Source organism: Sciurus carolinensis, chromosome 10 (genome assembly GCF_902686445.1).
Source record: "Sciurus carolinensis chromosome 10, mSciCar1.2, whole genome shotgun sequence".
In the NCBI taxonomy this organism is placed as follows: domain Eukaryota; kingdom Metazoa; phylum Chordata; class Mammalia; order Rodentia; family Sciuridae; genus Sciurus; species Sciurus carolinensis.
In genome coordinates, this window is record NC_062222.1 from 22,470,384 (window position 1) to 22,482,152 (window position 11,769).

The window sequence follows — 11,769 nt, forward strand, 5'->3', positions numbered from 1 at the left end:
TTCTTCCCAACATTCTTTTTTAAAGGTCTAGTGCATGATTAAAGGTTTACTGCATGATTATCTAGAAGATACTGCTTTAAAATCTTTGGATGTTGAAAAATACATACTGAACATGGAATAAATACAACTTAGGTAACACAAAAATACATTCACACAATTAAAAAAAAATACTAGGGCACTACTCTTTCGGTGAGGGCTAGAAAAAGATTGATAATGAATCCTTAAAGGATGGTTAATCCTTTAAAGAAAAAAAATCACAAATAGGCACAAGGAACAAACTGCTTGCTTTTGGGAAATCCTTGTGGGATGGAATCTTCTGACCAAAATCTGTTGTAGAGTCATGTATTTTGTTATAGGAACCTATAAATATTTGTCAGTGAGGATGGTTAATAGACAAGCCATCTGGTGCCACTGATCCTCAGAACTTGATAAGGTCTTTATTGTTATTGCTCAAGAGATTTTTCTGGTATAAACTCTGATACTCAGTGTATATGTTGATGCAAGATGAAGGTCCCAGCTAACTCTGAAGAAATAAAAATATGCAGGTGGGGGAAAGGAAGAAAAGTCGTCTCCTTTGACAAATGCACAGTCCTTGGTTAACTCATTAGCAGTCTGCTCACATCTCATTCCCATTAAGAGTATTCCGTTTTCTTTGTCTAAAGTGTTGAGTGGTTATGAATAGTAAGGATAGACTATCTGTAATTATTTTTTAATTATTAATGGTTTTGTTAGATCCTTTCACTTTTACATTACATTTCTGTTAATGTAAGTTAAATCAAAATGTACTTCAGTTTCCAAGCTGTTCCCCAATGTATTTTTCATTCTTTCATAACATTACTTCAGATTTCTATGAGGTGTCTATAAAAAAGCTTGTCTCTATGGAGTCCCTCTCTCCATGTTAACAAGATCAGGTGCTGTTTGGTGACAGAAATCTAGTGACCATAGCATTAGCTATCAGCAGATTGCCAATTCCCAGTGGTACCTAACCTCAGAGTCACAGTATGTACAAAAGTTACTTGATCTTTAGACTGAAGACAAGAGCAACTATTTTATCTGGTGCCCCCAGATGAGAGAACTTTGAACACTTTATGCATTTTAAGATTAGTTAATTAGAAACTAAAGGAGAGGAGAAATGAGTGAGTTTGAAAGGAGCAGATATCAGAGGAAGAAACTAGTGTCCAGGGTTCATGGTCTAGTTAAGTACCTTGAAGACTGGTTTAGGAAGAGCAAATAGTAAGTACTTAGTCATTAGGAAGACAATGACACTCAAGGAAGAAGTTTAAAAAAAGGAAAAAAGAAAAAAAGAACTTACCTGGAGAGAAGGACAAAGTCCATCCTTCAATTAATTTTCCCATCACCAGTGGGAAAGTGCCACCAGTATGGCACTTTCTGATAATGCACTATGCCCTTAGAGAAATTGTCCTGGCTTTTATTTATTTACTAAGAGACCTGGTTTCAGAGCTAGTATTGAGCAACACATACAAATCCAAATAGCAGTCTTAGTGAATAAAAAGAGGAGAGGATGTATGAATTTTTACATTTATTAATTACACACAACACTCAGCCCCAGGGATTCCTGTCTGAAAAGGAATGTTACTTGATCAACTGTGAGGAGTGACAGGAGGCCGGAGCCTAGTACAGGACAAAATTCCCGCCTGAGGTACAGGACAGGAACTTCAAGGAGCCCACTAAGGGAACCCGGATCCGATGGTAGCCGGTCCATAGCGAAAAAGTATAGAGTTAACATACACTCCACCGAACACAAAAGCTACTAAAAATGACTGGATAAATTATGCAGAGGGATTTCTGGATTTCTTTCAAGTAATTAAGTTTCGATTTCTTACATTTATTTTAGTTCCAGGAAGCGCAAGGCGCCAAGGATTGCAAAAGTCTTCATTGATTGTTCCAATGCTTTAAGTTTGATTTCGTGACTGGACTTAACTTTGAGAAGAGGTAAATACGTGGACCAAGGAAATTCACTGCTACGAAAAATAACAGTTGCGTCGGGACAAGCAAACAGAGCTGGTGGACAGAAGACCAAGGTCTGCCCCTCACCCGAGCGGCGCACGCAAAGAGGAGGAGAGAAGCCAAGTATGCGGGTCTGAGCAAGTGTTCCTGAGGGTCGACACGTGTGCGTCTTTGTGCGTGCGTGGTGTGTGTGTGTGTGGGGGGGGGAGAGGGGAGAGAGAGGGAGAGGGGGAGAGAGAGAGAGAGAGAGAGAGAGAGAGAGAGAGAGAGAGAGAGAGAGAGAGAGAGAGAGAGAGAGAGAGAGAGAGAGAGAGAGAGAGAGAGAGAGAGCCCTTGTGAAAATGTGTGAATTTGCGTCCCTGCCCCCTGGAGAGTTTGGACTTGGATACCGTTGACTTGAGTCGTCCCTTAAGGCAAATTTGAGTGTTTGGTACCTTCAATCAACTGTCCCCACGTGGGAGTTCCTGGCCACGCTCAACCTCAGCAAACCTACCTGGTGGATTCCTGAGGGTGCCTAAGGAGCCTCAGAGGCATCCAGCTGTCCTGGGGCTGCCAGCCTGACGCATTCCACGCATTCCCTGCCTCCAGGTCTGCTTCCTTGAAACTGAGCTCTGCTCTCCTCTCTCCACTGGGAAAAGAGGGAGGGAGTCCTTGCTTTCCTTTCTAGGTGCCTCTCTTCATTCCTTGTCCTTGCTTAGCCTCTTTCGACCTAGACAGAGCCCTAAGTGGCTTGTTTGGTTACTGCAGGCCCCTAGCCCAGGTCCAGGTCTCTCCCAACCCTCTGGATGAGCCCTCTGGAGAGCTAGTGGCCGTCCTTCCTTCTGAGCTCTGCCTAGCTTTAATGGGAGGGAAATTGTGAGCTCGAATTTCCCTCCAGTAGGGCTTGGGAACCGCTGGATGTGGAGATTTCTGGAGCTTTCTTCTTGTATTGGGAGGCTGTAAGTAAGACTTAGCAAGGAAGGCAGAGAGAGGAGGCTGCAGAGGTGCTTGGCGTCTTTGAGCAAAATAGGGGCTCCTTCTAACCTCTAGGCAAAGGGGACTTAGTGTTCATAGGGAGCCAGTGAAGAAGGAAAGGCACAAACACAAGGATAGTGGTGGACATCCTCAGAAGCGGAAAGACATTTGAACAAAACACACCAATCACTTCTTAAACAGAGACCCCTATCTCAACACTGAAGGCCTGGAGCACCCTCCTTCCCGGCACTTCACTCTGTTGCCAGGTCCTGGGCAGCCCCAGAAGTCTGGGTTTCAGGGATAATGCTCTCGCTCCCTGCAATAGCCCTGTCTGCTGAGTTTAATCTACCACTCCCCCCTCATCTGTTTCAAGTCAAGAGTCCAGAAAGGGAGCTTAGGACGCTCATCTATTCAGAATATGAAGCAGGTTGACTGATCTTAAAATCCTTATAACACCGAATATGGGATGAGGGAATGGGTTCTTTCTCTTTTTCCTCCAACAACCCCTGTCTCCTCAAGAGCAAAATGGTGCACAATAGAGCCAGATCTGTCTTTTGAGAAATCTTTCTTTTAGTCCAATTCAATTCTGTTTGAAATACAAAGAAATCACATTGCCCTTAATAGATTAAATTTTAATAAAACACATTAGGTCCAGTAAAATATGAATGCACTGCTTAAAATTTTAATAGTAAATTAGGACCCAGAAACAAGAAGGAGACAGTGATTTCTCCCCTCGAGTTGGCGTGGGCGCGGGTCGATTTCCGGGTGGGGGGCAGCCTACTCCTCAACCCGGCTTCTGGGAAGCCCTGGTGGATTCCTCCTCGACAGGAGGGAGGCGGTTCACATCTGTCCGCATCTGCCAGCGGTTGGGACTGAAGCTATTGTCAAACAAAGAGGCTTGGTGAAGATGCTCCTGTAACAAAACAGTTGATGCATTTACCATCCCTGTGCTTTCTAAAAACCACTTCTCGGTTTTCCGTTTACTTAGGTAAGTCTGTAGGTGTGCGGAGACACAAGTGCGGATAGGAGCTTGAGCATCCAAGAGTAGGTTGAGGTTTTAGGAAGCAGGTTTCTAATCTAGGTCCATTTGCTTCCACCCCTTGGGTTTATTGCCAACTTTCCACTTGTTTAGATGGCCCCTGCTAACTAGGGGGCTGGAGTTCTTCCACATTCGCTGGACCACTTTGCAGCAATGCCTGTGGGCAAAACCGAAATGTGTTTTATTGATATCACCGCACAGGCGTTGGTATTCTGGACACTTCTGAAGGGAGATATTGCAAGATTGCAAGTCGTGGTGATGAAGGAAGAATTGCGTTTCTCCCTCTAATGCAACACAATCACTGTTGTTCATTTTTCACTCTGAGTAGGAAAAGAAGTCTAGCTCTGACTTGACTTTTTAAAAATGTATGTGTTTTCTAGCAGGAAGGAAATACAGGTAAACAAACTCTTGAATTGCTGTACAATCACATATTAATTTACCTCCATTTCAGAATTAGAAAACAAGTGTTTCCTTTCTTCCTGTCTGGAATTAGAGATATTATTAAGAAGTATCTGAGAGATGAAAAAAGTGGTATTAAGGTTAATTTAATGACATATGGGTTTTAATCCTCAGGAAAATATTCTCTTGGGAGTTTTCTTGCTTAAAATAGTTTTAATCAATTAATTCCATATCAAACAAAGTTTGTCTGGTCATTTCAAGAGTGCCCTCTCTATTTCATGAATTTATTATACTACCTTATTTACCATACGAAGTGGTGACAAGTGTTTAGCATTTTGGAGATCAGTTGTCAGTTGCTATTAAAATCAAGATTAATTCATATTAACGATATGCATTTCTCAATACTCCCAGGTGACAACATACATTAAAACAACTATTGCAAGTAATTAAGCTCAATGAAGGAGGAGGGGACAAGGAGAGGTTCAAAACACCCCAAATATTTGATTTTGCAATTCAAGTTCAGCAGACTGTTGCCACAATAATACTTGGGAAACTCCTCAGGGTTGCTTTATACTTTACATCTAATTAGGCACCTAATGAAAGAGAAGAATTTCTTCCCCCTGTGGTTTTTCTCCTTGATATTCTTGTGCTTTTATTTAAACACATAAACACCCTATTTAGGAATTGTAATACCCAAAAGTTTCTCCTGTGATTCACTTACTATAATAATCTGGGGGAAATGGTAGATGAAGACATTTGTTTTCCTGTTATTTACTTTATTTACCCTCACTTTGGTCTTTTGACCCTTACACAGTACTGATAGGAAACACACCCAAAATATTTTTATGACTTTTTATTAGGCTTTTGAGATGCTCAACAGTTTATACTAATTAGACCATCCAAAGTCTTTTGAAGATTAAGCAAATTGGACAACGCTTGTTAATTAGAACATAATTTGAAGTTTGAAATTATATCACTGATGAAGTGGTCTAATTAGTATGACTATATGTTAATGGACCAGTGAGACGCAGCGGCAGTGGAGTTGGCATGAACCTCTCTAAGGCTTGCACGAAAATTCTCCCTCCTATACCAACATTAATAAAAGATTTCTATAGACTTCAGCCTCTGCACGATGACATACAATTTATAGTATACACAATGCATTAGCCCATAGTGCTGCTCAATTTTTTCACTATTATGAAAACTAATAAATTCGTCAAGCCGAATTAAGCATACAAATCAGATGAGGCACAGCAGATTACACAGTGAAGCGCGGTGTCTCCCGAGTCTAAATGAAATTTCAATCTAATAATTCCTTCCTGGCCCAGTCATAATTTGTTTAGAGATGTTGTTCTACTTCTTTCAAAGCGCTATTCGCACTATAATTAAATGATACTCAAGCTTTTAACTTTGATTTATTTCATTTTGCGAAGCTTTAGACAGTGAGAGCTGTACAATGTTATTTTTTTTTTTTTATTTCCTTGAAAATTATCCTGGCCGTTGAGGTAGAAATTAAACACCTAAGCACTTACTTGAACCGTCCGGCACAAGTCACGTTCATTCATGTCAACACCCCCCTCTCCCAGTCCGGTACCCAGGCTTCTGAAGGCTCACACTCAGGATCACTGCTTGTAGGAATCCCCTTTGGCTATTATTTATTATTCTCCTCCACACAGGGACAGGGAAAGACAAGCCCGAGAGTGGCGAAGGAAAGCTAAAGGGATTTAAGGACCATGGACAGAGCCCGCCGCGCGCTCTTGCTGTCGACTTCGCAGCACTTCTGGTTACTCCCCAGGACAGCTCTCCCAACTTGAACTCATCCCGCTCAGCTGAGGTTAGGAACCGACAGACACCTCCCGATTCGCCGCTTCCACCGCGGGGCTTCCGTGTGCTGACCACCCGAGGGTTCCCACTTTCCACGCTCTTTTCCACTTTGTTTTTGTCCTAGCGCGCGCCAGCGCCTCTCAGGCCTGCCGCCTGCTCTCGCACCTGCTCGTCTTCCCCAGGCGCCTAGGGCCTGCACCTGCTCCCGGTCAACCCTGTCCGGGTTGGGCCACCCGCGGGTTCCTGCGTCCGGGGGTCGCAGGGCCTTCTCACCCTTGCTTGCACCCCGTGCCTTTCGAGTTCTGGGGAGGCGACAGCAGCTCCCAACACCGGAGAAAGTAGAAAGGGGATAGGAGCGTGAAGGAGAGGAAGTGTTTGTGCATGTGTTATGTTTGTGTTTGTGTGTGTGTGTGTGTGTGTGTGTGTGTGTGGTGGTGGTGGTGCGGGGGTTTATCACCTACTTTTGCAATTGGAACTAAGAATGTGTGTCCATTTCCAGGAAAAGTGGTCTGGACCTGGACAAAAGTGCGGGAAAAGTGTCGGCTAAAAATATTCTCTCCAGGCGCGGAGCGACAGTGGAAATGAAGATAAGTGGGGCTTGTGCCAGCCCCCGAGGGTGTGTGTATGTTGTGGAGGGTGGTATTCGGCAGCACATGCGCTCTGTAATTTCTGGTCCTCCTCTTCCTCTGTCAGTTGCCCCTTCTTCCTTTGATTGTAGCTAATGAAGAATAATAAATCCAGAGGCAGGGTTTGCCAGTGGATCCTCCCAAGACCCATCTCACAGTGTATTGAATACAGGGAAGAGGAGGAGAAAGAGAAAGGGGGAGGCAAGAGGGAATGTGCGTGCGTGTGTGTGTGTGTGTGTGTGTGTGTGTGTGTGGTGTCGCGGGGGGGTGGTAGATGCGGGGGGCGGGGGGAAGTCGCATGCGCACAGACGACCCGAGCAGGCTCTGCGGCTGCCCAATCCGCTGAGAGATGCGAGAAATCGAGTGAGAGAAAGCCCTGCAGCCCCGCCGACCCATGTCTTTTCTGCACCAGGCACCCGCTGGCCAAGGGGGCGCGAAGCCGAGCGCCGACCTCCTCACGCATCAAGGCGGGAGCTCCGGGAAGCGCGGAGGAGCCGGGCTGGCGGCAGCGTTAAAGTCCTCAGCAGTGACCGGGAGTGGGGGATCAGGGTCACTTGAGCTCACCAGAGGGGCGGGCCGAGTGGGGGCGGAGGCCTGGAACTTAATGGTAAGCAGGAGGCAGGGGAGGAGGCAGCCAGGTAAGAGGCGCACCGAGTAGTCCAGGGAAGAACCCACTGAGGCTGGTTTGGGCTGCAACTTTATTTGGGAGTTTCTTTTCCCAGAGAGGTTCAGAGCCCGTAGAAGAAGCGGAAGGGGTTGGATGCCGGCCCTTAGGTAGGCACTGCCTGGTGACTGAAGCACAGGACCTGGCGGGTTGGGTGGGGTTCAGTAGGGGCGCCAACGTAAGTAGGAACCGCCCGGCGCCGCGAAGGGGCGGCGACATCAGAGCTCTTGCGGGGGCTGGGAAGGTGGTGGACGCGGTAGGGGAGCGGGAGGCGGGTGCTGGGAGAACAGAAAGGACCTGAACCTGGGGGGAGCAAAGAGGGAAAAGGGCGACGCTAGAAACCAAGCAGGAGCGGGCGCTTCCCGGTAGGGGAGGGAGGAGGCGCGGGGGAGGGAGGGAGGGAGGGGGCGCGGGGGCAGGCGCGGGGAGAGGGGAGTATAACTCTGCGGCCTCGAGGAGCCGGGGCAGTTTTGGACGTTGAGGTCTGTAGCCAGCGCCACCCCGAGCCCAGCATTCGCTCAGCCTGGCGGTGGAGGCAGTGGAGGAGCGGAGCCCGTAGCGGGTGACTAGGCGTTCAGAACCGGGAGGCGGTGGTTGGCTGAGCACAAGTTTGCACTGCCCTTCCCGGCTCTCGCTTCGACCGAACACTTCTCTGGAAGGTCCCGGCAGCTGGGGCCAAAGAGTGCTATACCGACTAGCGCCCCGGCGGGCGGGAAGATGATGATGATGTCCCTAAACAGCAAGCAGGCGTTCAGCATGCCGCACGGCGGCAGCCTGCACGTGGAACCCAAGTACTCTGCACTGCACAGCGCCTCGCCCGGCTCCTCGGCGCCCGCGGCGCCCTCAGCCAGCTCTCCCAGCAGCTCCAGCAATGCTGGCGGTGGAGGTGGCGGCGGAGGCGGTGGCGGAGGCCGGAGCAGCAGCTCCAGTACCAGTGGCAGCAGCGGCGGCGGCGGCGGCAGCGGGGGCTCGGAGGCGATGCGGAGAGCTTGTCTTCCAACCCCACCGGTGCGTATTTCTGCATAATCACCGCTTAAAGGCATATTTTGACAGCCCCCTTTATCTGCTTGATGTTTTTTTCATGTCTGCACAGCAAATCACCCCACACCTCCAACCAATTTTCCCCCCTCTCTCTCTTAAGTATTCAGCGGGTCTTGTCTTTCATATTAATTTTTATGACCTGGGATGTTGCCTGTGCGCGAGTTGTGTTGTGTTGTGTCTGCAGGCTCACTTTCCTCCTCCTCCTCCTCCTGCACTCTTGGCTTCTCTCGGTGGCTTGCCTCTTATGCTCAACTCCTGTTTTCAGGATTATTATCATTATTACTATTTTAACGTTCTGGGAATGTTGTAGGCGCGGTGGCAGTGTAGAGCACTGGGCCGGGGCTTCCGGAGAGAGTGTGCATAATTCCCTACTGAGCGTAATGTGTGCCTTCTACTTGCAATTGCAGAGCAATATATTCGGCGGGCTGGATGAGAGCCTGCTGGCCCGTGCTGAGGCTCTGGCCGCTGTGGACATCGTCTCCCAGAGCAAGAGTCACCACCACCACCCGCCCCACCACAGCCCCTTCAAGCCGGACGCCACTTACCACACCATGAACACCATCCCGTGCACATCGGCTGCTTCCTCTTCATCTGTACCCATCTCGCACCCATCCGCACTGGCCGGCACGCACCACCACCACCACCATCACCACCACCACCACCACCAGCCGCACCAGGCGCTCGAGGGTGAGCTGCTGGAGCACCTGAGTCCCGGGCTGGCCCTGGGTGCCATGGCTGGCCCCGACGGCGCGGTGGTGTCCACGCCGGCTCACGCACCGCACATGGCCACCATGAACCCCATGCACCAAGCAGCTCTCAGCATGGCTCATGCACACGGGCTCCCCTCGCACATGGGATGCATGAGCGACGTGGACGCCGACCCGCGGGACCTGGAGGCATTCGCCGAGCGCTTCAAGCAGCGACGTATCAAGCTGGGGGTGACCCAGGCAGATGTCGGTTCCGCGCTGGCCAACCTCAAGATCCCCGGCGTGGGCTCGCTTAGCCAGAGCACCATCTGCAGGTTCGAGTCTCTCACGCTGTCACACAACAACATGATCGCGCTCAAACCCATCCTGCAGGCATGGCTGGAGGAGGCGGAGAAGTCCCACCGCGAGAAGCTCACCAAGCCTGAGCTCTTCAATGGCGCTGAGAAGAAGCGCAAGCGCACGTCCATAGCCGCGCCGGAGAAGCGCTCGCTTGAAGCCTACTTTGCCATCCAGCCGCGACCCTCCTCGGAGAAGATCGCCGCCATAGCGGAGAAGCTGGATCTTAAGAAAAACGTGGTGCGCGTCTGGTTCTGCAACCAGAGGCAGAAACAGAAAAGAATGAAATATTCCGCCGGCATTTAGGAGACCCTTGGCCATTCTAGGGACGACCCACTTCTTGTCCCCCTTTTTCTCCCTCTCTCTCTCCTGCCTCTTTTCTTTCCACTTTTGGCGACCAGAAACAATTCCAGTAAATGTGAATCCAGAGAAAGCGAGGATCGAAGAGGGAAAGAAGGAAAGAGCATCTGAGCCCAAGCCAGAGAGAATGTGAAAAGGTTTCTCAAAGAAAAGAAAAACAAAAGATGGGATTTGTCAAGTTGTAGCAAAGTTGTCCCTTTTAACCCCACCTCGGCTTCTTCAGAGGAAGTGTGGAGCTGGCTGTTTGCAGGAAGGCAGAAGAGACAGCCTTTTAAAAGTCCGCAAAAATAAGCAAGTAAGATTTGTTTTTATTCTTACAGACATCACCCTTGTTCAAGTTTAAAAGTACACTTTGCAGTATTTTTCAGAAATAGAAATTGATTCAGGACTGAAACTTTAAACTAGAGTTGATGCTTAATGTGATAGAGACATCTCTAAAGTATTTTGAATTTAAAAAAAGATGGCAGATTTTTCTGCATTTACACTGTATATTATATATATATTTTTATTGTGGTTCTTACCCTCTTCTTTCTCTGAAGTGTTAATGCTTAAGAAAGGAGTTGCGCCTGCTGTGTTCACTGATCTTGAAAGCTATTATTAGATTATTGCCCAACAACCCTCTGTAAATTATTAATTTATCTCTCTAGCAACTTAATTTGTGCACATTCTAATTAATTAAACTTCTTTAGTAAAAAAAAAAAAACGGGGAAACGTATAGCTAGTGGTGTTCAAAAATTTTTGTTTGATGAGTTCACTGAATTTTTACAGCTTCCCTCTTATAAAGTGTTCCTTTTGGCCTACTTGTATATTCTCACATTGAATGAAGATTGTTTTTTCTTTGTTTTTACTGGTAGTGTTCTGATTTGTGAGTTGACACTCAGTAATGGATGTCTTAATCGTGGAGACCTGATTCACTGTCCCGAAGTATTGTTTACTTTGTTACATATTTAATGGGGATTCCCACATTGTCCCCACTACACATGAGCTCTCTCTCACCCTTACACATCTACACACACAAACACATAGTCACACATCCCTAGCAGAAGAAGCAATTGGAAGCATGATTCCTGCATCATTTTCTAGCATTTGGTGCATTTTCCACTTGGTGCTTGCCCCTCTGATTCTAAGATTTCACCCAAATATCGCAATCTTCCAGTTTTCAATTGCTTTGTCGACTACATTTTACCATTTGTAGGAACCCTTCAGTTTTTCCTTTGGGAGGTTTGTTTGTAGAAAAGTGAATTTGAACTATTTGAAAGACAGTGCACTGCTCGTAAATTCACATTGTTTGGTAGAATTCTTTTGGAACAAAAATAACTAGGTACACAATGACCGGTACCTTATCTATTGTAAATATTTCATTCAAAATGATGCACATATAGATATATTCTTACAAATTTTGCTGTATTGCTGTTCCATTTGAGGTTCTCCAAAGTCTTGAGTTCTGTATATGACCTGGTTTCTTGTTTTTGTTAATAGATGGTTTATTTACTATGGTAATGTATTAAGTTATTTTTGGTGTTTGATTGTCTTTCATTGAAGAGATGATTTTAATGTTTTATTGGCAAAGTATGCTGTTTTTCATTAAAATATGCTATTAATATTAAATGGCTTTTAAATGTGATGCTGTTTTAATCATTTATGTGGGAATTGTTTTGGTGGGAGATTTTTACAGGCAGAGGCACACTTTGATGGTTTATTGGGAGTGATTGTTACCAAAGTATGGCTCAGACTTAGTAGGGGGTGATTCTTTGGAAAAGTATGAAAGAACAGAATTTATAACAGCCTTTTAATAGCCAAAGCTCATCGCATAGGGTACTTTGCTTTTCTGCTCAGATGAAATTGTGATAT

General features: G+C 46.7%; 1 protein-coding gene across 2 annotated transcripts; it reads left to right on the forward strand.

The window, feature by feature from the left end:
- The first annotated feature begins 8,191 nt into the window (after nt 1–8,191).
- On the forward strand, nt 8,192–10,004 carry Pou4f2 (POU class 4 homeobox 2). 2 transcript variants are annotated; one of them, XM_047567380.1, is made up of 3 exons: nt 8,198–8,289; nt 8,437–8,478; nt 8,913–10,004. In XM_047567380.1, exons 1-3 carry the CDS (start codon nt 8,198–8,200, stop codon nt 9,862–9,864), a joined length of 1,086 nt encoding a protein of 361 aa, XP_047423336.1. In that variant the 3' UTR covers nt 9,865–10,004. The 2 variants fall into 2 exon arrangements, with proteins under 2 accessions (XP_047423335.1, XP_047423336.1); XM_047567379.1 differs by having other exon boundaries at nt 8,192–8,482; nt 8,923–10,004.
- Nucleotides 10,005–11,769: the final 1,765 nt, after the last annotated feature.